The sequence below is a fragment of the Lynx canadensis genome, chromosome A1 (assembly GCF_007474595.2).
Source record: "Lynx canadensis isolate LIC74 chromosome A1, mLynCan4.pri.v2, whole genome shotgun sequence".
Classification (NCBI taxonomy): Eukaryota; Metazoa; Chordata; class Mammalia; order Carnivora; family Felidae; genus Lynx; species Lynx canadensis.
This window is the reverse complement of record NC_044303.2, coordinates 130,050,918-130,078,604: the sequence shown is the minus strand read 5'-3', so window position 1 is coordinate 130,078,604 and position 27,687 is coordinate 130,050,918. Positions and strand designations below refer to the sequence as shown.

At 33.6% G+C, this 27,687-nt stretch overlaps 1 protein-coding gene across 2 annotated transcripts in view; it reads right to left on the bottom strand.

Annotated features, from left to right (window-relative positions):
- Window positions 1-939: 939 nt before the first annotated feature.
- The window catches only part of KIF2A (kinesin family member 2A), a 63,078-nt gene continuing 36,330 nt past the window's right edge, over window positions 940-27,687 (bottom strand). The window contains exons 4-20 of one of the 2 annotated variants that reach the window (XM_030321787.2): window positions 26,887-26,941; window positions 25,408-25,473; window positions 24,679-24,779; window positions 22,629-22,724; window positions 20,880-20,934; window positions 20,346-20,508; window positions 17,925-18,015; window positions 17,725-17,788; window positions 17,059-17,150; window positions 16,558-16,700; window positions 15,984-16,188; window positions 15,144-15,254; window positions 14,020-14,087; window positions 9,595-9,745; window positions 5,978-6,079; window positions 3,901-4,036; window positions 940-1,643 (exon numbers count right to left, since the gene is read on the bottom strand). In XM_030321787.2, coding sequence (XP_030177647.1) covers window positions 1,558-1,643; window positions 3,901-4,036; window positions 5,978-6,079; window positions 9,595-9,745; window positions 14,020-14,087; window positions 15,144-15,254; window positions 15,984-16,188; window positions 16,558-16,700; window positions 17,059-17,150; window positions 17,725-17,788; window positions 17,925-18,015; window positions 20,346-20,508; window positions 20,880-20,934; window positions 22,629-22,724; window positions 24,679-24,779; window positions 25,408-25,473; window positions 26,887-26,941 — 1,785 coding nt within the window. In that variant the 3' untranslated portion in view covers window positions 940-1,557. Of the gene's footprint in view, window positions 1,644-3,900; window positions 4,037-5,977; window positions 6,080-9,594; window positions 9,746-14,019; window positions 14,088-15,143; window positions 15,255-15,983; window positions 16,189-16,557; window positions 16,701-17,058; window positions 17,151-17,724; window positions 17,789-17,924; window positions 18,016-20,345; window positions 20,509-20,879; window positions 20,935-22,628; window positions 22,725-24,678; window positions 24,780-25,350; window positions 25,474-26,886; window positions 26,942-27,687 lie in introns of both variants that reach the window. The other variant, XM_030321779.1, reaches the window with a different exon arrangement.

Below are 27,687 nucleotides of genomic sequence, written 5' to 3'. Positions count from 1 at the left end.
AGAGGAGCATTTCACCATGGTGTAGGATTTCCCACAACTACTCTCTGGTTTCTATGAACAATGAAGTAGGGAATCTGGCTCATGTGACTCTCTATTCATAGCTTCCCTTTGGCCCAAATGAATGAGCATTAGTTCCTTAGAGTAAATCAAAACAAGACATCCTTGGGAGACTTTTTGTTGTTAATCTACTCCTGGACTCTATCCTAGGAACTAAGGGAAAACTCCTAGAGAGATATATAAATCTTTTAACAAAATATTTACATGAAAAGTGGCCAGTTTTCTTCCTCGGAGTAGCAATCTGTAAAAATAGTGCCACCATTTAAAAAGCAGCATACCCTAGACCAATTTATTGGTGAGGATTTGGTGATTCTCACCAAATAATGATGAAATATCACATAGTAGGTAACGGATGGGGCTTGCGTTAGATCGATCTGCCTTTTAAGGCAAAGTCAACTCTTTTTAGCTTAATTCTTTTTCAAGGGAGTGATGTACTGTCTACACTTGGCTTAAACTAACAGTTCTATTATGGACTACTTTCAGTGTACATGTAAATATTCATGCATCAGAAGCCAATTTCCTTTACCAGTACATTTAAAAGGTACATTTTGGGGGTGCTAATGGACACTTTAACTTAAGTAATGGTATTGGTAAGGATCAAATTGCACTATTAGTCCTGTTAATACCACACTGGAACACACACTGCATATATATATGTATTATCCTAAGATAAAACTCTTCTCAGAATTTCATTACTTTTTATTATACACCAACTAGTTTATATTTTAGTTCTTTACAAAGAAAATGCTAAGAAAATTATAACCACATTATATGGTTGTAAAATCATAATTCCAGATTTCTTTACATATAAGATGGAATGGTCCAGCAGCTATGTCCACTGTCACAGACTTTAGTTCCATTCAATGATATGGCACATCCTGCAAAATTAACTAGTCACACACAAAAAATGTCTCAAATACAGTAAAAATGTACACACAATAAAGGTAATTTACAATGACAATTAAGGAATGTAATTTATCTTGGCTGTGCTTCAGAAATTGAGGGTCAAAAGCCTTAGTCAAGGCACAAAGCAGGAAGAGGTGAGCACAGCTGTCTCTAGGAGTGGGCAAGGTATGTACAATCACTGATGAGGTATGCATGCACTCAAAGGATTTAAAACTGCTCAGTCTTGCTACGAAAATTCAACCGAGTTAAAAGGAAATGCTGTGGCTTCCCCCTACTATTCACCTCTGGATCAAGTCCACAATCTCACTTCATCATACAGAAAATAAAATTGGCAAGGATCTCCAAAAGTAAATCACTGTTTGGGTAAATGAAACAAAATGCTTCACTATTCCCAATCTTGGTTGTGCCTCGTGGACTAGAAGCATTTTGTAGACAAAGGAGTGTTTCACAAAATTGAAATGTCATTCAGGTGAAGGGACAAGACATTTTCCACAGACACTTAAAATTTCAAACTTTCAAATGGCCCTTAACAGCTGAACCACTGTATGTTACAGTAATGTGGGTTCTGGGAATCCTCTAGCAGCAAATGCTGATTTAAAGGGCACGGGGTCTCTTCGGGTTGATTTGCTTGCTGGCCTGTTCTTCTTCTTGTAGAGCTGCACGAAAAGATTTCACTTTATCTTGGAAAAAAGAAAAGAACAAGAGAGTAAGTACTGCATCGCATGCAATACAGTATATAATTTCATGGGTCCTATCAAGTCAGCTGTCTTACTTCATAACATTAACTAACGATCTTTCCTTTTGTTCTTTGCTGTTCGGAAACTCAGAACTAAATACAATAGTCAACTAGAGCAACAGTTTCATTATCCACAGATTCATGAAATTATGTTTTTTTTTCTATACCTTGACCTTTTTTGATCTGCTTGGTACATTTTACAGTGTTCAATTTTAGTTTATCTGAATTCCTTTTGGAGTGTAGACAGGCTAGATATGCGTGTGTTAAATGTGTATAGTCATGTCTAAAAGAACACTGAGTCTTTTTGTTTTTCAGTACTCCGTACTGAAGCCCCAACGTGGGGCTCAAAGTCACAACCCCGAGATCAAGAATCACATGCTCTACTGACTGTGCCAGCCAGGCACCCTTCAGTCTTATTAAACTATAGACATTTCCTTCCTCAATATATTAAGAAGCTTCTATACCCAATGCCTACTTTACTCAATTAAGCTATGAAATTTCAAAAGCTGTTTGAATTTTTAAAAAGAAATGTTATTTTGTACTGGAAAGGGAGACAGGGGCGGGGGATTATAGCACAATACATTTTTTGGTCTTACAATTCTGTTTTACTCTTATGTATTAACTCAGAGTCACATAAGAATAGGAAATAGGTAAACTGACAGGCAAATAACAGCTGTGAAGATGAGAAATATCTCATCTCCTTTCTTTAACTGCAGGTGATATTTCCCACCAACCCCCCCCATCTGATAATATCTAGACATTTCTGTTTGTTTCAACTGGGGTAGTGACCACAGTCCTCTTGTCAACAGAGACCAAAGACACTGGTAAGCACTGTACAATGCAGATGATAGCACCCTGAAAAATTACCCAACTTAAAATGCACTAACAGCACAAAGGTGATGATCTTTAGAAGAAAAGATTCAAGGTGGAATCTCAATTTCTTTCCCCCCTTCAGAAGTACAGGGGTATTTGAAAAATTAACTCTTCTGAAATTTAGAAAGGAATCTAAGGACATCTGGATCTCATACCCGCTAAGATAAAGATAAAAGCTCTCATACTTCTTATATACCAAAATTATCTCTGAAGGACAAAAGAATTTTTTTTCTAAGAAAGGACTGAATAATACAATAGCTAGACAGTAATTTCTTCAAAGTTATGGATATGCTTGATATACATAAATACTGAGAAAATTAAGGAAGTCAACTGAATTGAATACCACATGTTACAGAGAAAAAAATTAGAATTATGATCTGTTCTGAACAGATAAGCTGCTTGTGAGTTCTGACAGATTAGAAAAATGATCAAAACACTTTAAATCAAAGCTTGAGTATGAAGAACATGAAAAACAAAAATAAATTTTAGAAATCCTACATTTTTACAATTCTGAATTGGGTAAATGGTCACTGCTGACTCTTTATAGATTATGTAAATAACCAACTTCACAAAGACCCTACTTTAAAAACTTAGCCAGTTTGGTGCTAAAAACTAGCTATTTCAATTGGGTCTCACTCTGCATTTCACACACACATGCACAGATGTCCATTCGCATATAAATGGGAGACAACTAATTTGCCAATGCCTAAGAAATAAGCACATACAATAAATGCATTTCTGAAGCTACAGATAACCTAATTATAAAAAGCCAAGAAGACAAGGCATGTGGGTAAGTCACATGCTTCTCTCATTAGCAAAGCAGAAAGAATAGTTGCTGAAAGGTCTTGAGTTGCTCAAGGTCTTGAAACCTTCCCCCTGATGTTTTAAAACAAGTGTTCAAAGGAAAAACATGACACGGATGCACAGAAAAGAGATGAACGCAGATAGGAGGCTGGAGAAGAGATGGCCCTGAAAAGACGGAATCTAAGCAAAAGCATTCTGAAAAGCACTGGCCGATCAAACTAAAAATCTGAATGAAGTGTATAAAATTTACAAATTTGTTAAAATACATTTCCCTCTTTAATCATAATATGCTTTTATCTTTACAAATGCCTAAAGAGAAAAGAGAACTAAAGAACACTTGAAATGATATTCCATGTTTTTAGAAAAAAAAAAACAGAATGATTGGTTTGTCTTTAAATACCTCTGGAAATGTATTAATGGTGCCCATAATTTTTATTTCAGATGTCTTCTTGCAATATGAAATCCTCTACTAATTATATTCAAATATTAAGTAGACGTAAAACACTAAAATGAAAAAGAATTACCCCGCAGCTCAGTTAAAATGTCTATTTTTTGCTCAAGAATAGCTTCAAGTTGAGTAGCATATGAATCTACATCATAATCTACTTCTTCAGTCATCTCTAGGAGAGCCTTTTCATCTTCTAACCATCGAATAGATTCCTAAAAGGACAAAAATACAACAATCCAATAAGCCTCTCTGTAAGACAAAGACCAATTAAAAACGTTGGCATATGCTAAATATCATCAAACATACTGAAGATGGAATTCTCTAAAACTAGAGAATTTAGTAAGTATAAAACATCTTTATTTACAGAATAAAATTAAGAAATATTTCCTTAAATTCAAACACAAACACAAATGTGATAAGCCAAGCAAGAGAACTTCATTTTTCTTTTACTGTGCCCTGGGTAAGGGTGTGAATCAAACACGTAAGTATCAGTGAGCACATTAATTCTCAAAATTTTAGTAGCTATCCCTAAATTTGGGGGAAAATGGGTATAACAAAGCTACTGAGCAATCAAATGAGGTCTATGGTAGCCTAGAACTTGTAAATCATCTAGCATTTACATCCCCATTTGTGGCCTCACAGTGGTTAAACACCAGCTCTTCAAAATTATTTTAACTATAAGGGACAGCCAATTTTAGAAGAGTCAAAGAAACCACTAAATAGTAGCTACTTACTATTCACACATGCTTTAAAGAAACCCTTCATTCTTAAGTGATTTTAGATAACGTGGAATTTAGGAGTTTCATTTCCTAGCAATGTAATGAATCATACTGATTATTAACAAGTTCAGATCATTCTGAATTAAAGAGTTTTGGGATATAAAAATGGGCACTTTCTAGCCGGATTCCAATGGAATTTAATGGCTAATTATAACTGGACTGTGTATCATAAGAATTAGCTGATGTAGGTATCTATTAGAAAACTATACATATATCAGTTAAAATATATATACACACACCCCCCACAATTTTTTCTTTTTTCTTAGCTATCTACTTACTTTTTTAAAATAAAACCCTATTTTAAGAAATGGCAGATCACAGTATGGAGGAACAATAAATGGAATTGTAAAAAGAATACTGGACTGAAACTCAAAACATCCAGCTCTGCCAAAGAGCAAAGAACTTTTTAGACTTCACCATAAAATGGCAGGGTGGGAAACGATGGTCTTTTTTTTTGACAGACACCTTGCTCCAAAAGGACACAAATTTCTTAAATTACAAGTGTCCTTTCTTGATTTAATCTAAACATCTAGGCCTTTAAATAGATTCTCATAGTAAGAGTTTGACTAAAACTGTAACAGTTTCAATGCATGTACATCCTATTCTCAATTTATAAAATTAATAGTTCACTTATATTTTGAGCCTTTCATCCAGGTGCTCAAATGGTCTACAGCTGAGTCATGTTAATATCTCTTCAACATCAGAGAAAGAACACAGGTCAAAAGAAGACTGAGCTATTGTTCACTTTTTTCTCAGAACATATTTATAGTTTCCATAATGATATCCAAACTTTATCTACGCTTCCTTGTAAGTATCACCCTCTAGGATATTTTCTTGTTAAAAAGGCAATAGGGGGATCAAGAGGGAAATCATCAAGTAAACGTGCTTTTAACTGGCTGAACACAATGGGATGAATACGTCAGGAGTTGCTGTGACAGGCAAGGATTTAACACCCCTTACTCATCTGCCACTGACAGTAACCCTACCTCTCCTAAAGCAATCAAAGAAAGGTATTTCCTCAACTACTCTGATAACCCTTAGAAGTTTTTCTTACTGCTGTCAAATAAACTGACCTAACAAGAGAGAAAAGGATAGTGGAGGGGAGAAGTTCAACCCTTCTCTAAAAATGGACAACTAAAGAAAGCAAATAAAACAGAACAGTAGTAAATAAACCAGATTCTTTCACCATAGTGCAAAATAAACATTGTAACCATCAATCATTCTGTTCAAAATATCCTGTGTCATATATCCCACAAATACACATACACACAATAAGTATATTTTTAGATTGGTGTGATATTCGAAGTATTATGAAAGTTTTTAGTTAATTTCCCTACAGAAACATTTTGATGTAAGGTCCTGTCTTAACTTTACCTGGAACACTGCCCTGTGATCTTCTACAACTTGTTCTTCCATTTCTACCATTTGTGAGACAGCTTCGTGGAAAGTAAACAATTGGGGGGAAACCTCTTCTTCCTTGAGATGAACACAGTTTTAAAAATTAGGACTTTACATTTTAAATGTTACAAAAAAAATAGTTTTTCTAGGTCACTTATAAAAATGCCATTTAGAAATTGAGGAGGTTTGAAAGATAAAGACTATGAAAATATAATATAAAAGGCAAAGCCACAATAAGATACCCCATATTTAAGCATATTAAGTAAGAGATAATTTTCATTTAGCACAGACTTTACTGCAGAATTACCCTAAAAAGGCAATCTCTTTTGGAACAGCGCAACTTTTCAAAAATACATTTATTGAAAGCAATAAAGATGCTGAAATATTTCTTCAATATTGTTTAATTTTCACTAACAATTTAAATCATAGGTATGTCTTATACATCTTTCCACCAGAAAAGAGATTTCAAGATAATGTCTTTCATGACTGTGACTATCAAATTAGTGTTTTGGAAGGTCTCAACTCTTACTCAGTCTTAATTTCTGAGTTACAGCATATAACGTGCTTCCAGTTTTTAGAGAAATCTTAACTGACAAATGACAACTTTACCTCATCAACAAAAAATACACATACATAAATATAACATATTCCTATTTTGGTCCTACATCAAGTGAAAACTTCTCTAGCCTCGCTTTCTTTGTGAGCTTCTTTCCCAACCCCAATGTCTAATGATTTATTTCCTCAAAATGTGGCTTTAGGGACAAGGTTTACTTAAAATCACTTTATAAACTGTAAGTAGAAAAAGCAGTGTTTTTCAAACAAAACACACAATTCTAAACATATGTACATATTTTGGTTAAATATTATAAAGAGACATGTGACTCTTTCATCGTATGCTACCATCACTACAAGTTTATACATTCAAGTTAGCCAATGACCTTTTTATCTTCTCTTTGGGAAACAGGCATCTGTTTTCATTAAGACATTCAAGCATTATTCTTTCCCTCACTCCCTCTCTCTCTCCAATAAACACACTCAACCAACTTTACTCATTTTACCTGCCCACCTCCCTTTAAAGCCCAGAATGTCTTCTTTCCTTTGCTTTAAAATATTGCTCAAGTTCCTATCATTTCCCTGCAGTCTTAGAAGACTTTTGTTTGTGCAACTATTTCTGGAATTCTAATGCACTTTATTATCTTCTAGTTTGTGTACTTGTGTCGGTTTTATCTCTAAGGCAAGTCTTAGACACTATCCCATTTTAATTTACCTTGTTAAAACTTAACATGCACATGCACCAATACTTAACTAAAAACTAATTCTGAACCACCTCAAGGTAGTTTCCCAGGGGTGGCAAAACTCACACTCTCTCAAATATGGAGGAGAATGCAAGAACTCATGATATTATGCTTAAAAACCTCTGGATCAGTTCTCATCATCTAGCCAGCGTCTCCAAATTAAAGTCCTACAAAGACCCAACCCAAAAGATGTAAGAATAAAACAGAAAAGGTCTGCTACAGAGGGGGCCTATCTTGTTCTGGCTTTCTACATCCGTAAAAGGCACCATATCTAAGTACAATACATGGTTTGTGTTAAGAATTCTAAAAGCAACTATACTTTTCCTTCAAAACTTTTGGAGATGGGGGATAGATTAAGGTCAGAATCTCATTTTCAGTTCTTTATTTTCTATGGTTCAAAGTTTAGAACTCTTACTTTTAAACCAGTTTCTCAATTTTGGCACCACTGACATTTGGGGTTCGAGGGAAGACTGTCTTATACCTTGTATGATGTTTAATAGCATCCCTGACCTCTACCCACTAGATGTGACAACTAAAAATGTCTCCACACATTTTTCCCTAGGGGGTCAAGTCACTCCTAGTTGAGGACCACTACATTAAGCCCTTCATTATTAACAGACAATAATTTGGAACAACATAACAAAAAGTAGTATGCCCATTTGTTGCTCTAGAATATTGTGGACTTGAGTTAAAAAGTATAAAAACATTAACTTAAAGTTATATAATTTCCAAAGAGTATTTTATTATTGCGGCTAGCAATACATTTAGTGGACCTAAGATTTGGCTCTCACATAAGAAAGATGGAGATTTCAGTTGTGGCTTTAGCACTTACTATATGTATGATCTTAGTTGACTTCCTTCACCTTTTAGAAAATCGGTTAAAAAGCAGATAATTATGGTACCTATCACATCAAATTCTAAGGATTACATCAGATGATAAATAAAATGCTTACCAAATGTAAGTCATGTAGTAAGAAATTAGTAAATGCCACTTTTTATCATGACAAAATATTACTATAAGATTCTTACTGAGAAAAAAAGGGTATAAAACTATATAATTTTTAAAAATGAAATTTTTTTTTTTAATTTTTTTTAATGTGTATTTATTTTTGGGACAGAGAGAGACAGAGCATGAACGGGGGAGGGGCAGAGAAAGAGGGAGACACAGAATCCGAAGCAGGCTCCAGGCTCCGAGCCATCAGCCCAGAGCCTGACGCGGGGCTTGAACTCGCGGACCGTGAGATCGTGACCTGAGCTGAAGTCGGATACTTAACCGACTGAGCCACCCAGGCGCCCCAAAATGAAGTTTTAAAAAATTATTTAAAACGCAATTTTAAAATATTTAAATAATTAAAATTCTTTAAAAGTTAATTATATAAACTTTTACATCTCACATAAAGGAATCCCCTCAGTATGTTACAGTAATTATGTGAAACTGTGTGTTGTGCTTTTTTGTTACTTTTTAATATACCTCGTAGTCCTTATAAAATGGGGGATATAATTTTTTGAGTAATCGGGAATCATGTTAAATTATGAAATGTCACTAGACATTTCAAACATATAGAATACAACCATATTTAACAAATGTTATTAGCATTTTTCTATGTTTGACTTCTGATACAGCCCATGGTATCCTTTTAATATACATGCATGTGTCCGAGTTAATTTTGTTTTTAAGCTGTATGTACAATATATGGTATGCATAATTCTTAAATTTGTTTTCCCTGTGTTAGTTTTAAAATCCCCGAATTTTAATAATGATATAAAATCTGAAAAAAATAATAGTTTAGATCAGAGGTCAGCAAACTTTGTTTTAAGCTTATTTATTTTGAGAGAGACAGAGACAGTGTGAGAAGAGAGGCAGAGAGAGAGGGAGAGAGAGGATCCCAAGCAGGCTCCAAGCTGCCAGGGCAGAGCCCAATGCAGGGCTCAAACCCTTCATGAAACCCATGACATGAGCAGAAATCAAGAGTCAGTCAAGAGTCAGTAGCTTACTAACTAGCCACCCAGGCACCCCAGGAGTCTGCAAACTTTTTCAAGGGCCAGACAGTACCTATTTGGGGCCTTTGAGCGTTATAGTCTTTGTCACTGCTTTTGTACTAAGAAAGCAGCCAGTCAACTTGTAAATGAATAAGCATTGGCCACAATTAAGTAAAACTTTATTTGTAAAAAACAGATGGCTGGCCCAGAGGCTGTCAGTCTGCTGACCCCTGACTTAGACAGTAATTTTCAATTATTAAATTCTGCTACTGATGAAACGAACTAAAAACAGATAGTTATAACTATATTGTCACTCACATTTTGCTCACAAAGAAGTTTTAGATCATCTCTCTGAGGGGAACTCCCTACACCCCACTGTGCCTCTAAGTCATCAATCTGATTGGGTGGATGGTGCATTATTGGACGGACATCACCAGCAGCAGTTGGATCCACAGTCAATTCTTTCACCCTATAAACACATAAGAGGTACCTAAAATTAACAAAGACACATGCAGAGGAACAAGAAAATGCCAACCTATTCAATAAAAAGGGAATTCAATTAAACATGTTAAGACTGATGATGTCAGCTTTCCAGATCAAGTTTACCTGAAATCTGCAGGAAGACCAAAGGGATGTTTGGCTATTTAACTTTCAGAATTTACTGCAGTAACTTTACAATTATTTCAAATATAATTATTGTACGTAATAAATGATAATTAGCTAAGTAAGTAAATTCAGTATTTCAAAGTAAAAAGAAACTTCTTGCGATTGAATTATATAAACAGAAAAATGCACTTTTAATAAATGGATTACTGCCAAAATCAGAGAATACACTTTGCATACTTTTTAGTTGTTATAATGCTCTATTAAAAGAGCTACATGTGAAATAATCATATTTCTAAACTTCTATCATTTAAAAAAATGTTTACCGATTATACTTCAATTTACACAGTGGGAGGGTACATGTTCTAAAGCAAGAGGATCCTTGTTATTTCCTTGGAGTCAAGGAAATTTATAAGAACATAGGAAATAAAGGTAAACTTCTCACTTTAAATAAGACAGTTTATCTCTCAGCTGTAAATATGCAAAGATGACATCATCCTTAAAAATATGAGGGGAAATAGGAAGCCTGAATTCTACATCAATACTTTAAAGCAAATAAATTAATAAAGTACACAAAAATGAAGATCATGCAGTACAACCATCACCTGCCAAATGAAATGAAAATGAAAAATAAAATGGCTCAGAACAAAAGAAGTATAAATGAAATATTTATATGTAATGCAATTCAAAAGAAACTATTATAATAAATATCTTATGCATAGAAGGGAAGTAGACCTGGTAATCGAAGGAGAAAAGTCGTCATACTCATAAGAAGGAGAGAGATCGGGGCGACTGCCACTACCCTGTGAGAAGGGAATGTCTGATGGACTAATTCCAAACTCCTTTACTCTGCAGCACCAAAACAGCAACAAATTAAAAGAAAATGCTCTTATACAGACAGCAATGCACATTTCAAGTTTTCATTCAGTATTCAGTTTAATTCATTTAGAAAAAGAGATCAACACTGTTTTGACTTATTGCATCTAGAATAATGAAAAAATAATCAATTTTAAGGTTTTGAGTCTCCCTGTCCTATTGACTACTTAATCAAATTTCCTTGTGCAGTCAATACCACAAATATTATATCAGCATTAATGAGCCCTCAATACTCTTGCAGTCTTTTAAAACAGAACACAAGAGGATTAAGTCCTAATGGCATCCACTGTTTGTAATGAATTAACTTCTTCTTATGCATTTAGAATGGTATTAGCTATAACCCATCCTTGGTACAAACCGAGACAGCAGTCATTCAAATAATCTTCTGTGTTTGGTTCAGATGAAGAACCCTGGTTAAGAAAAAGCCTATTTAGAAGCGCCCAGGTGGCTTAAGTAGTTGAGTGCCCCACTCGATTTCAGCTCAGGCCATGATCTCACAGTTCGTGAGATCAAGCCCAATGTAAGGCTCTGCACTGATGGTGTGGAGGCTGCTTGGGATTCTTTCTCCCTCTCCCTGCCCCTTCCCTGATCACATACACACTCTCTCTCTCTCTCTCTCAAATAAACTTAAAAAAACTTAAAAAAAAAAAAAAAGGCTATTTAGCAATGGAATTTAAATTGCTTTTGTTAATGTTTCTAATGGTTATATTTAACCAAATTACAGCTTTTCTGACCCCATATTTGTTATTCCCTATGTCCCCTTCAGGCCAATCCCATTTCATAACAGTAAGCAATATTTATTAAGTACTTCGTACATGTTAGATACTACAATTAGTAAATTTTAGTCACTTTATTATTTAATTCTTACAACAATCTTGCAATACTATTTTTGCCATTTCAGAGATGAGACATTGGTTCATAAATAAAGTATCTTACCCAAGGTTATTCAATGAGACTGTGGCATAAGTGAGGTTCAAACCTAGCTCTGAGTACAAACATTATGTTATTTAAAAATCCAATATACTAACCATCTGTTTTTCTCATTTCTTTTAGGTTTCATCTAAATCATATCATAACATAACTGTCATAAACAGTCACACAGATCAAACTAATAATATCATGTAGATGAAACTATTTCTTCTACTTGCAATCTTCCTTTAACTTACTGGTAATGTCTGCTGTCAAAGGTTCAATATGGGATTCTGCTGCCCTTCATCCTTTATGGTCACTTTGGAAAATTTATTTACAACAAAGACTGACTAAATTTCTAACTGTGACGTAACTCTTTTTGCTCCCAATTCCATTTAGGATTCTTTCATTTAGGATTCTTTCAGAATCTCCTAATTTAGATTACCCTAATGGCCTAATATTTTCCTCTACTCCAAAACCTCTTGCCCAACTCAAACAGGAAATATTCTATGCAGGAATCATATTCCTCAAATGAGCTATCAAGGGAGGTTGAAAGTCTTTATTCCTAGAGATTTAGAAAGAAAAGACAGAATTATTTGTCCCAGGTGGTTAGTCACGTTGCAGATAAATTACACTACAGGATAACATATTAAAACATTTACTAGGACCTAAATGAACTAGAGACATGGCCAGATATAACATTTTCACCTTAGGGAAAGTCCTGTGCAGTTTGAAGTCTGAAGACATGGAGATTTTTGTTTGTTTTAATCCTACAACATGGTAATATTCTGCTATACTAAGCTGTTTCTCATGTCTCCCATGAACACTTTTGAAATAAGAAGCATTTAAAATTAATGATTAAAACCCTACATACTACAAGTGTTCATTATAAAAATCAATTAAAAGGACTATAAATGTTTGCAGTTCAGAGCCCATAATTTAAAGTTTTTAAGGGCTTACATTCAGTAATAATAATCCATTATATTTTTAAAAGAAGTTATTTTATCTTACTATCTTTTTATAAAATGTCAACAGGCTTATATTTTCCAACAGTTTTTACCATCATTTTGAAAAATCTCTTCAGTTGAAACAAAAGAGTTACAAGTTACAAAAGAACAAAGAACAAAAGAACAAGAAAAGAACAAAGAAAAAGAACAAAACAAGTTACAAAAGAACAAAGGGTATGATTCCATTTATGTAATGTTCAAATACAGATAGCTACCTATGTATATTTTCACGGATACAGTCATAGGCAGTTAAACAATTTTTAAAAAGAAAGAAAAACCAGAAAATTAGGCCACAGAAATCAAGGCCATGTCTATCTTGGGGTAGAGGTTAATGGATTTGGACATGTTATTCAGGATTTGTAATCAGGAGGGAACATATGAGGAACTTTCTAGAGAGGTAGAAACATTCTATTTCAACCTGATAAGAATTTTCATTTTATAAATATTAGATTATTCACTTATGTTTTTGGCCCCTTTCTGTGTACATGTTTCCCATTTTTAAAAAAGATTAAAAACAAAATTTCCATAGCAATTAAAATAAAGAAACGGGACAAATACTTGTGGTTCAGCAAAATTCAAAGAATGTCCACAGTAGAAATGGAATACAAAAAGGAATCTGATCTCTAAAAATTAAAATCACAAATGCAATATGTGATAATAGAAATTTAAAACTATATACATAGTCATTTTTTCAAAACAAGAGCAATGGGAGGAATTTATGAAACAAATATAAATATGCCCATCATAATCCAAAGTTCCAAGGGCATTTCATGACTATAAAGAATAAATTAAAGTCTATAATGCTTTCTGTCCTTTCATTTGTAATAATGCCATTGCCCATTAAAGTATGTAATACTAATTACATGAATAATAAAATGTAACTCATATAGAACATCAGAAAGAAATGTGCTATCATTACTTACTCAACCTCTAGATTCCACCATGTAAAACACTTAATATTGTCAGAAATAATTTTTAGCATACAGATAAAACAATTTCAGAAACACAGACCAGACCAGTCCCCTCAGACTCACTTAATACGAAAAATTTGCGTGATTTAGATGTTGTAAAATAATATGAAATATAACTTGGTGAAACAGAAAAATGTAATCATGTTCTTGAAAGAAAGACCAATTGTACTAAAGATCCAAATCTCTTTCCAAATTACACATTTCCATTTACTTTCAGAATTTGACCAAAGGACTCTACATACCATCTTAATGTACATGCAAAAAATTTTTAAAAACTGAGAGAAAAATGTAATACAATTTATCCCATCAGATATTAAGTCAAACTAAATACTGCTCTACTCCCCTCAAATTTGAAACTGAATAACTATTTTTCATACCTATTTGCATATCTTAATGTATTAAGAGTATTTTCACAAGATGCCATTCCTGGAGAGATTGTGGCAATCTATGGGAGAAAAATGCAAAGGTAAAGAAAATTTTATAAATGATGAAGACAATAATATCAACATATAGCTCATTAAGATCTAATCTTAAAATAGTTATTAAACAAAGAAAACACTTATGATATCTAAACTCCAAAATAATTTGCTATATCACACCCATAATCAGATGATAATTATAAACCATATAAAATACAAACAACTCTCTGGAAGTACTAGAAAAATAATTTAAATCAGGCAGAAAATGGAGGTCAACACCTAGAAAGGAATAGCACTGAGTGTTCCCATCCTCCGTCCCCACCTCCACACATCAGCTTTTCCGCCCAAGGGCAAGCCCTGCTGCTCCCACACAGGGTAACTACAACTGCATTAGAAACTTGAAATTTCACAGGTTAAATTAAAAGACAGAGTTTGGAGATAGAACTATATAGCAGCTAGAAAGTGAGATTTGTCCCAGAATAGGGAGATAACCATGCAGGGAGGTAATCTTGACAACCAGAAACTCTACATATAAACTGCCCCAAATCTCTGGCTGACCCGTGACGCAGGCATACACAAGGCTTCCACTAAGCAACATAGCTAAGTCTAAAAGAACTAAACAGGTTTCTATTTCATTTGATGCCCGCAGCAGGGGAGACAAGAATTTGAAGTTCAAGTAAGTTCACTTCTGGCTAAAACAACAAAAAACTCAATAATCTTTAGAAGATATGAATATCCAGAGTGTTCATTAAGGTATTTATTCATAGTGAAAATGATAGAACCCAAAATTAGGAGACATACTAAGAAACAGAAAAGTGTGACTCATACTCAAGGAAAATAAAAATCAACGAAGACCAACCTCAAGAAGACTCAGATGTTGGAATTAGTGGAATGCATTATAACTGCAATATAATCCTCTCTATCAGACTGGCAGGGACCACATCTTAAGTATCACTGTATCTCTCACAATAGAAGGATTTAAATGTTTGTTATTAATGTGCATTATAATCTTTCCACAGATAGTGTGAGTTATTCATTATTCAGAATTAAAACAAAACAAACAAAAACAAACATAAACTTACCATGCAGGTACGAGAATTTTCACCTATGAATGAATCTCTTAACACCTGAGTGAGTTTACTTGCTCTGAAAGGAGTATGAGGTTTATTTCTACCTAAGGCTCTGATGCACTCCTGCCAATTAAGAAAGCAAGTTTCACAGGTTAGGCTTCTTATAAAGAGTAATCTTAAATAATATATTTAAAAGATCTTTTACTATAACCCTAACATTTAAGATCTGATCAGCTCTGGAAACCCTACTAACAGGTTTACAGCACAGTAAAGATGGTCCCATAAATCTTAAATAAAGAAAATAAAATTAAACAACAACAACAATAAAGTACTTATCATTCCAAAAGATTCTTCTGGAGACTATGACTACTATTTAGAAGTAATAGACAATAGGATAAAAAGCTAAACTTTGAAAGTGGCACTACAAAAGAAAAAACATAATGTTTTTGTAGTCTTTTCAATCCTTCCTTTTGTAGTCAAGGAACAGATGTAACACTCCCCCCCTCTCTCTATGAAAGTCATTCCACATTTTCCTGAGACATTATTTCTTAGCTGAGTTTTGCGGTTCCTTGCCTTCTTCTAAGACAGTATGACTGACTAAAGCCCTATGGAACCTCCCTAAGTAGGCTCAAAATTGGTCCTCTATTCACTCTAAAAAAAAAAAAAAAAAAAAAAGAGTATGTGTAAAGAAAATTTCTGAGCACAATATAAATCTAGAACTGTAAACATAAGTAAATTTTGATAACTTCTCTTATTTATTAGATGTTACAAGTGCTATCATTTTCTAGATACTCTAAACAAAATTAAAGTCAAAAGCAAAAGACTTTTCACAATTAAATGCATTTTATTTACCTTGAGTGCTAAAAGGCTTTTATTAATTTCAGCACCTTCAAGCCTGGTTTGCCTGTCTGCACTGGAAGTATCAGCTCCTCGTTCATTTCCAGCCAAGTCAATGAGAGAAAATTTGCCATGTAGTTTTCCTTTCCTTCTAAGAATGATCTGAAACACTGCATGGCTCCGAGATGAATGTGCATTTGCAGATGTTTGACCGGATGTCCTACAATGTGATTAAGGATATTTTACATACAAAAACCCTTTTAGTTTATGTTTCAAACCAGAGTATTTTCACTAAAAAGCAAGAAAAAACTATCCAGTTCTCATCATTTAAATACAAATGAAGACAATCTGAGTTACAACACTTCGATACAACTGGATTCATACAATTTAATCCGGCACACTTCTAGTATACTTGTAGTATGATTACCAATATAGTAGATGTCACTCAGAGTTGCAAGTAACAGTAAAAGTTTTTATGAACAAATTTTTACTGCCAAGAGGCACTGAATAACACCTTTGCTTTGTTTAGAAACCGCAAGTATCTAAAACTGATTAAGAAATTAAGTTGCCCTTAATTAAAATGAGTTACCTGCAACTATTGCCTATGTCAATGAGTTTCAGTACGTCTTCAACACATTTGACTTCCCGTTCCTGTAATCCCACCACTTGAACCTGCTGTTTTCCATCTTCCAGCACTCTTAATTTTGTTTTCCTGTTTAGCAAGTCAAACACCTATTTCAAAAAAATCCAAATCAGAAAACTAGCCTCGAAGAAAAAAAGAATCAATTCTATAAAAATCAGAGCCCAAAAAATTTCAGAAAATTATAGTAATTAGAATAATTCCCAATACTGAAAAGTTGAGCATTTCAAAGGGAATTTTTAAAAACCTCAATAAATGTTAACATAATATTCTAACATATATAAAAATGGGGTGGCAAGGGTTGCACAACATGAATGTACTTAAGGCCACTGAACCTGTACACACAAAAAATGGTTAAAATGTTAAATCTTATGTTATGCATGTTAAACCACAATTTAACACTCCTCCCCCTCCCCCTCCAAATCAGAGTCTTTTTAAGTTTCCACTTACCTTTCCACTGTAAATTTCAAAAAAGGTTGCATATACTTGAAGTTCTAATTTCTTATAGTTTGGCTTCTTTAACATTAAAAAGACATCTCGAGCTATCAAGAATTTCACATGGAGAAAATTGTTAAGATGTTACAAATACTATCTTTGAAAAGCAATTCAAATTTTCTGTACTTAGAGAAAATCAGTTAATCTTTACCTAGAATGACAAGATCAATAATAACAATAAAGACTAAAGTGAACATTATTTTACAAAAAAGTAGTAATAGTTTTTTGACATTTAGGGTCTAGATGCCATTCTCTTTCATGTTCAGTAAAAGAATGCTACTATTTATCTTTATAAATAACATAAAATTATAGGTGGTCATAGTAAGATTATTTCCACAACCACACCAAACAGAAGCTTTTCACAAATCAGCTATCTAACAACAAATACTAAGCTCTAACAACATGCCAGATTAAAATGACACAAATATCAAGATTTCTGTCCCAAACACTTAATCTCACAATTCTTTTCAAGCAGTTTGACAACCTAAAACTGACATAATATACGGTAAGTTTAGCTTTATGGTTATCCTTCAAGTCCTGAACAATATTTCCAGGTTTTATTTCAAAGCCATTTGAATAATATTCAAGAATATTACAAATGATATGCAAAAAAAGAGTTACCTGCTAACGCATAAATTCCTTTAGAACAATCTTGGTTCTTTCCTGAAAAGTCACCTCCCATAGTCTACATGTTAAAAAGGAAATAAAAAATAGTAGACATTTTCCAGAAATAAATCTTAAAAAAAAATAGGTCTTAGAATTAAGCTATAAGGAAAATAAACAAGCTTCATACCAGGATGGAACTATAATGAATTACTTACATGAGTTTTTCCACTTCCAGTCTGCCCATAAGCAAAGCATGTAGCCATTCCCCTTTCGAATATAGTTTCAACTAGTGGTCTAGCTGTAAACCTTAGAAATAAAATACACTAGTCAGAATGTGCTGTCAATATTTAAATTAAATAAATAAAATATCAAGTCTTATTAATAAACAAGATCATTTTAACAAATCAATGTGCTCAAATGTCAGACTACAACTAAGCCCACTGATATGTTAAAAATTTTAAATAAATTCCTCTTAATATTGCTTAAAGCTCTTTAAAGCATAATTTCAAGCAATTCCATAATAAACAATGGTCACAATAATGGACAGAAAAAAAATGAGAGTAGCTAAGCTTGGACATATATACATATATACGTATAATATATATATATTATATATATATGACAATATGAAAGTTTTAAAAAATAAACAAAATATCAAAATATTAGGCAGACAAGTAACATTTATACAAAGAAAAGCAAAAACATTTTAAAAGAAACCACATCAAGAGAGTGATAATCTCAACAGAGAAAAACTAAAAGGGAAAAAAAACTACAAAACTATCTTAAGACCATCTACCCAAGCAGAAAGTGACAGGATTTCCTTGAATATGGCTAAGTAAATATAAATTATATTTGTAAGACACTGAGTTTGGAGTTGATAGTCTTAGTTTGGGAGAAGTATGCCAAAATTATTATGGTTTGAGTTATTTTTCAAATATATTATTGTAATCATTGTTTAGGTTTCAAAATAATGTATGTGGAACACTTTATACAGTTGCTCAATTATTTTTAAGACAAAACTGAAAAAGGTATAGAATAAAAGGGAGTAAGATAAAAAGGTCAAACCAAAGTAGAAAATGGGTCTGCAGAGTGATTAGACAAAAAAAAAAAGGCCTAACTTGCACTCCCTCAAAGTTAAAGAAAGGGGATAGCATCAATATTGGTAAATTTAAGAAGCACAAATACAAGGTAAAAAGGAATGGTTACTAAACCTAGAATATTCAGAGAAAAATATCTTATAATTACAAAGTCAAACAGACATTTTATGAAACAGGAGTGGAAGTAGAGAAAGAAGTAAGGGGTGAGGAGAGGACTATTCTCAGAAAGGTAAAAAATAGATAATTTATACTTATAGCTCCCTTATAAAACAAATTTTTCATAATACTATTTAGCGTTCACAGGTTCTTTAATTTCCTCCTCTTTGCAACTGAACTTCTAGTTTACTGGCTTAGGACCAATAAAGTTGGTTTCGATAATATTTCATTTATAAGTCTTCAATTCTTAGGACTCTTAATTCTTAAATTTTGTTTTCCAGCCATATTTATAAAATGAAAGGACAATGAAAAAGCATTCAAGGGGCGCCTGGGTCACCCAGTCGGTTAAGCGTCTGACTCCTGGTTTGGGCTCAGTTCATGAATCTCAAGGTTCATGGGTCTCAGGCTCTGTGCTGACAGCAGGGAGCCTCTTTAGGATATTCTCTCTCCCACTCTCTCTCTCTCTGCCCCTCCCCTGCTCATGCTCTCTCGCTCTCAAAATAAATAAATAAACTAAAAAATATTCAAGTAACTGCCAAGACAGTTCTATATACACTGAAAGAACACTGCTCTTAAAAGTGACCTGTTACCATTAGAAGGCAGTGTTTACAAACTATATATGAAAATCTAAATTTGGCCTAATAATCTGGGATATCAATGTATAATACTTCCAAGTTTGAGTTGTTTGTAAGTTGAATATGTGAACATGTGTATATGTGTGTGTGTGGAGGGAAATGTATCTAGCCAATAATAAAAACCATGATTTCAGGTGAGCATTACAAAGAACAAGTATTAATATATTCATCATTGTTTTTCTTTAAAGTTTATTCATTTTGAGAGAGAGAGTGCGCATATGTGAGCACACACACAGGGGAGGGGTACAGAGAGGGAGACAGCGCTGACAGCAGAGCCTGATGTGGGGCTTGAACTCATGAACCGTGAGATTTTTTTTTTCTAATGTTTATTTATTTTTGAGAGAGAGAGAAGAGACAGAGGGCAAGCGAGGGAGGGGAAGAGAGAGAGGGAGACAGAGAATCCAAAGCAGGCTCCATGCTCTGACCCAGCAGAGAGCCCAACACAGGGCTTGAACTCACAAACCATGAGATCATGACCTGAGCCAAAGTCGGATGCTTAACCAAATGAGCCACCAAGACACCCCTGGAACCCTGAGATCTTGACCTGAGCCAAAAGCAAGTCAGAGCCTTAACCAGCTAAGTCACCCAGGTGCCCTTCATTATTATTATTATGTAACCTTGTTTAAACTCAGAATTAAAAAAAGCATACTATATTTTTTGAGAGATATGCCAAGATCAATTAAGTTTCAGGGTGGTGATAGATACACAGTGTAAGAACAAAACTGTTATTTAAAACAAATTTACCTACCTGTAAACCATTTCATTAGGAGCTGAGTCATCAAAGGCATAATCAAAACGAAATGTTTGGTTTTCTAGGTACCTTGTTAAATCTACTTTTTGTTTTGGTTCATGTACCATCACAACATCTTTACTAGGGATTGTGATTACATCAAGATCTTTCATTTGAGTTTCTAAAAGAATAAATGAAAATGAATGCCCAGTAATTTTCACAGCATTAGGATGTACAATTGTAAGCAAAAAGAAATGTAATTGAAGTATTAAGTTCTATAAATACAAAAATTTCAGAAATATGCCATTCAATAAGATATAATATTTCAACAACCAAGTAAAAATAATCTAAATTTCTGTGAAGCCAAAACCAGAAATGGCAATGATTCATAGAGCAGTAACAAATCAAGAGATCTAACCATAGAAATCTACGTAATGATTTAAAATGACTTATATTAAACTCTTCTGAACCAATTTAATTTCTGCTATCATCAAAACAAATTACAAATTGGGCAAAATCAACCTCTTATTAAGAGTTCAAAAAGCATCATACCTTTTTTATTGAGTGGTCGTTTTCTTACACAAACACATATTCTATGTTCATCAATCTAGAAATAAAATATTTTGTTTCAATGTTTATCAGTGTTATAAAACACTAAAAAAGTCAGTTATGCACTATTTCCTACAGAGGCTCTAGAAATTGATGCATAGCATAAATAGGATAAATAAGTTTAAAACACAAAATGGCAAGTACAAATTTTAATAGTTAAGAGACAATGATCTCTAAAATTCTGAGCATAATGGAAAGTTGCTTATTTTTTTATTTGGTAAACAGTAAACAACCTTGTAGAGGATACTTTGTAGCATTAGGCTCACGTTAAGAAGCTGCCTTACTCACTACAAAATATGCTACATATAACAAAGGCACAATTTCCCACCAAGTGATGTATTTTCGTGTTGATTAAAAGGAAAGTTGTTGACAAAAATAACTAACTATAGACACAATTCTCAGAATATTAGTGAGCAAAATAACTTCAACAATTTTATAATAGGTCGATTCTTACACATATTTTTCATAAAATTTATGCTCCCAGTACTTGCCTGTTAATAATAATTAAATCCGTAACACGGGGATTAGCAAAGTATGGCCTGCAGGGCTAATCCAGGCCACTACCGGCTTTTGTAAAGTTTTAATGAGACAGTTATATGTTTAGGTATTGTCTATGGCTCCTTTTGTACTACAAAGGTAAAACTGAGTAGTTGTGACAAAGACCATTTGGTTCACAAAGCCAAATTCTTTTTTTTTTTTTAAAATGTTTATTTATTTTTGAGACAGAGAGAGACAGAGCATGAACGGGGGAGGGGCAGAGAGAGAGGGAGACACAGAATCGGAAACAGGCTTCAGGCTCTGAGCCATCAGCCCAGAGCCCGACGCAGGGCTCGAACTCACGAACCGTGAGATCGTGACCTGAGCTGAAGTCGGTCACTCAACCAACTGAGCCACCCAGGCGCCCCCCAAATTCTTTACTATCAGGGTCTTTGGAGGAAAAGTTTGCCAATCCCTGCCCCAAAGTAGGAGTTTCAGATGTAGTAGGTTAAAGGGGTAGCGAGGACTAAAATATATGGGACAAAAGTATTATGAATAACAACTCTATGAATACATCAGCCTGACAAAAATGTATTTTACGTACCCAAGGTATTCTGTACAGGCCAGGTCAGATGGATTATCTCCTAAGTATTAATGACTCACAAACTATTCCCTGTCCAAAAAATTCTCATTCTTCAACGGGAAAGTAGTTGAGTAGTAAGACAATGAGAATTTATTTCAAGTGCTAGGTTTCTGGACTGGTACAGTTCTAAACAACCATATTTACTGTTAAAAGCCAGACTAACATTTATTTAAAAATAACAAATTAACTAATAGCACATTGATAGGACAGCGGGATCTATAGCCCAAGAGGAAATAAGCTTGGAACCGGGATAGAAGTTTAAGTGACAGTCAGAAAGGAGAATGGGTCTTCTGGCATCATTCCTTTAACTGCTGTTCTGCCCTACCAAAGATAGAGAGGATTTGCTCTGAAAAGGACATCTCTATGGGAAGCCTGTCTGATAAATCAAATTATGAGACATAAGCACAAATGTGGATGATTTCTTGATTTTCTCCTTAAAATATGGGGAATGTGCACCCATAAAGAGAGAAAAAACTACATAGCTAAATCCAATATTAATTAAGTGGTTATCAAATTTTTCTTTCTTTTACAGCATAAAAAATTCCATAGCAATAGTTTATAACGAATCTTACAGGATCTGCTGTTGTTAATGGTCTATAATCCAAACTTCCTCTAAAATCTCTGATCATACACATAATTTCATAATTTGGGTTTGTAGCATCAACATCCTGTAACAAGAGAATTCATCATTTATTATAATTACATTAATTATATTGTTGCATTTATGTTAAATACGGTTTGCAAATTAAAATTAAATTAGCAGATTGTGTCATTTGTTATAGCCAAGCTGAAACTCAAACTAAAGGCATGATATAATTTAGTTTCAGAGTTTAGGATTAATAACATACCCAAGAATCACCTTCTTATTACATACACAATTCTGATAGTCTAATGCACTGTGTTAACTCTAAACCAAACACTCCGCATTAAAGCCACTATGAACTCTTTCAAAATCATGTTATATATAACTTAATCATCCCAGAAAATTAAACAAAAGAGAAATAGTGCTCATCTTAAACATCAATAAAGAAGTCTAAAAAACTCTAAATTTCTAAAAAACTGAAATTCTAGAAAAATTCATTTAAACAGCTTTTTCTTCCCAATACTGAATTCAGTGTTTCAATAAAGTAGAAATACGGATTCATTTATGCTCATTTTGTTTTTGTTGACTCTCAACAAAAAAAAAAAAAAAAAGAAAGAAACCCTAAAGGTGGTAAAAACCACCTCAGAACTTAAAGGAATCAAAACACAAAATTTTTTCAACTTTTAAAATTTAAATTACTGAATGTGTTGACTGCAGTCAGTAAGTTACTAAACATTCTAAAAAGTCAGATTTTTATCATGCATCAGGTACAGGTTTGCTTTGAATATAAATTTCAAAACTGTTAATGAAAATTACTTTCAATTAATTTTCTTTTAGGAAATGATAACAACTACGTCAACTGAAAAACTGAACGTAAAGTGAAAATTAAGAAATCACAATGTGAAAATATTATGAGGTTCCCACAGGAAACACTAGGTGGCATCTGTGCTAAGTATCAGTAGATCCATCTGTATTGTTTTATTTATTTCAAAACCAAATGATCATTCTCAGATCACTTTAAGTTAGAACCTGATTTATTAAAAATGCTGAATTTTATATTGGTTTTATAATCCCACAACACAACATCTTTATAATTTAAGGGCATTTGAACATACTCCTGAATAAAGAAACAATCCTGATGCTCGTTTTTTTTTTTTTTTTTTAATATTTTAATGTTTCTTTATTTTGGAGAGAGAGAGAAAGACAGAAAAGACAGAGCGTAAGCAGGGGAGGGGGAGAGAGAGAAGGAGACACAGAATCGGAAGCAGGCTCCAGGCTCCGAGTTGTCAGCACAGAGCCTGAAGCAGGGCTTGAACTCATGGACCGTGAGATCATGACCTGAGGGGGAAGTCGGATTCTTAACCAACTGAGCTACCCAGGCGCACCAATCCTGATATTTTATTAGAGGATACAAGTTCTAAGAATACAGTTATAATATAAGCACAATAAAAGAATTATGGGTATAGTAACGGAATTTGCAGCAGATGAACACCTGCAGAGAGATAAAAGACCAGTCTTCTATGTAATTTTTCCTTTGTTAGTAAACAGTTTTGTTACCATCCAAAGGGAATGTGAGAGACACAAGAGATAGGCTTTTAATATCTAGTATAAATCAAAATACAAGGAATTTCCGCTTTCCTTGTGATATGCTGAATTCAACCATGGAAAAATAATAAAATTTTGTAGTAAAATTGTCTACTTTATAATCATCTACTTTAATTAGATATTCTTCTGCATGTATTTTTAGATCATTTTAGAAAACCAAAATATATTATTCTTGAAAGGTATAATGGCTGCATTTGAATTCAGTAACACAATGAATTATTATTCAAAATGGAACAAAACATGAAAAGTGCATGTAGCAAAAATGCTGTAACATATTTTCATAAGAATTTATATTTCTCATCAGTTTAACAATCAATTAATATACTGAAAACTTTAAATGAACACCTCCACTACTTTTTCACAAGCATCTCACGTTCACTAACAAGTCTAAATCTTCAGTTCATGCATAAACAAAATATGATTCTGTTACAAACCTGGGCTCTTTTTTCTCTAAGTTCTTGCTGTTGTAGTCTCCTTTTTTCTCGTTTTTCTTGTAATTTTTCTACTTCTTTCACACAATTAGATTTTCTACGTGCTGAAAGAAAAAAGATGAGCTGTAGAAGCAGAGCTTTCTTTTTATAGTACTGAACTTACATGCAAAAATTTTACATATAATCAATCTCACCACATAACACCAAAAAAAAGGTACACACTGACAAAGCATGCCTATAACAACTACGTGAACTTTACTATGAGCTGCTTTAACGAAACCAGGAACAGGACAATATACAAATGGTCAAGAAAAATGACTTTAACATATTGATACATGTCATCTCTTGGTTTACAATCACAGATGTTTGAATTGAAAAGATCGAGAAGCGTAAGAATTTCTTCCATAACATCTGTCGAATTATCATCTGACCAGAATTTTAAATTCAAAGCAACTGAGATATTGGTATAATTTTACATTTAGAAATTCTCCAAAATATACATTTAAACACCCAATTAACAGACTAAACTAACAGGAAAAAAATTTTTCCACAGTGGTAAAATGAAATCTGCAATCGTTTGTAGTTAAACTTTACCATTTGGAGACTTTAAAGATGACCAAGAGAGAATACATGTATGCCTAAAATAACTGAATCCTTGGTACATGATTTACATACAAGGGGGTCCAAATTCCTTTTTTGCAGCTTGAACTGGAGATATATCTGAAACACTACCATTCTGTTGTGTGGAGGAAGACTGCTCAGGAAGCTGACTAGGCCGTGCACGTGCAGAACCAACCACTGTAAATGAAACAATTTTTAAATTCAGAACAGAAAATTAGTAAAGATGAACCCTAGTAAAAGGAACAGAGAGACCTCAAAAGCACAGATACTTAAGAGGTACATTAGTCAACTCTCAGATTTTCTACTTACGTGGGTATAAATAAAGTATGGAACAATCAATTCTGTTCAATAATCTAACAAGCCAAGAGGTTTTTCACAGGAATGTGTGTGGACTTCGGTCCCACCAATGTAATTTAAGCTACAAAACTCAATCTGAGGGGCGCCTGGGTGGCTCAGTTCGTTAAGTGTCCGACTTTGGCTCAGGTCATGATTTCACCGTTCGTGAGCTCGAGCCCTGCGTCAGTCTCTGTGCTGACAATGTGGAGCCTGCTTGGGATTTTCTCCCTTTCTCTCTGCCTCTCCTCCACCTGCACTCCCCATTCTCTCTCTCAAAATAAATAAATATATTTTAAAAAAAGAAACAACTCATTCTGAATAATTTATATAAAAACTAAAGCCAAGCTTAACTCTTAATAATCATTTAAATAATGTAAGTGTAGCAAATATAAATTTTAAATTTAAATGCACTGTCATTTTGAAAAATTTACCCAAGTCTGTACATAAAGTTTTAAAAAAAGCCCTTCAACCCTGACTGTAATTCCAAATCCCACTCTCTGCTCCTCAAATATGCAAATCTTCAGCAAAGAATTTCCCAATGATTATGTTACAAAAGTGAAAAAATAAATATAAAGTAAAATATGAATATCACATTTCACATAGCCAATATAAATTTTCACAAGACTCAAAGGAAGGATAGGTTTAAAGTGTAGGACTTTGCCTCTACCTCCAATCTCTCTTCTAATACCTATGCCTGTCCTTCACATACAGAGAAATTATCACTGCTAGAAATGACAATTCTGAATTGCTGAAAAGAAAAGAAATTAACTGTGTTTTACATTTCTGGGCTGAAAATATATGGAATACCTGCAATTAATTACAAATTGTACCTATTCAACTTTTCTTTAACTGACTCCCAAGTTACCCATGACTCTTTTTGGAAGACTGTTAGCCAAAAAGTCACATTAAAATGTGAAGATCAGATTTAGTCTTGTGAAATCAATTAACTGACTACTTCCCCATTCCTTTCTTTCTCATGATAACTCTTCTCAAATCTGAAAAGTTACTAGGTAAAGAGATGAATCAAAAAGTGCACAGATTATGGAGTTTCACATTCATCATGTACCTTTATAAATCGTTTTTCATATTATTGACATTATTATATTAGGGAATTTCTGATAGCCAACCTTCAAATTAGCCAGGTAAAGTTTAAATGAATAATAATGTCAAGGGTGATATTAACTTTTGATTTACCTTGTCAGGGTCATACTAAAAAGTTAATAGGAAAAATTAATAGAGAAATGTTTACTTTACCTCTGTTATCTCTTGGAGGAGGGTCATTCTTAATAGAAGCCACAGTCCGTCGATTCTATACAACAAAAAAATGTTCGTTTACTTTCTCTCTTTACTCCTCAGATATTTATCATAATTTCAGCTTTCTTTAATTAAATGAAAGTAGGTGAATACAAAATATAAAACTAGGGGCGCCTGGGTGGCTCAGTTAGTTAAGCGTCCGACTTCCGCTCAGGTCATGATCTCACGGCTCGTGAGTTCAAGCTCCATGACAGGCTCTGTGCTGACAGCTCAGACCCAGGAGCCTGCTTTGGATTCTGTGTCTCCTCTCTCTCTCGCTTTATCTCGCACTCTGTCTCTCTCAAAAATAAAATAAAAACATTAAAAAAAATTTTTAAAAATATATTATAAAACTAAATGGAAAAAAACTATAAATAATCTGCTAATAAATTACTACACTAATGCTAGCAATATTCAAGTTTCTTCATATGAGTATTGGCCACCACCTCCCCACAAAAAGCAATATTCAGGAATTAGTATGAGACGGACACTGTTAATATTAATTCATTCAACCTTCACAACAACCCTATGAGGTAGTTACTATTATTCTGGTTTCATGAGAAAACTGAAGCAAAGTGAAGTTAAGCAATTTCAGTAAAAGGCATAGTTGTAGTCATCATGCTACAACCATGTAATACATTTCAAAAGCATGTATTACATTTCATCTTTGGATGTGGAAGTAATCAATAAAATACCAGTTTTAGACAACTTACAATCTACTGTTAAACATCAAAATACCATGAAATGCTCACTGTCATTTCT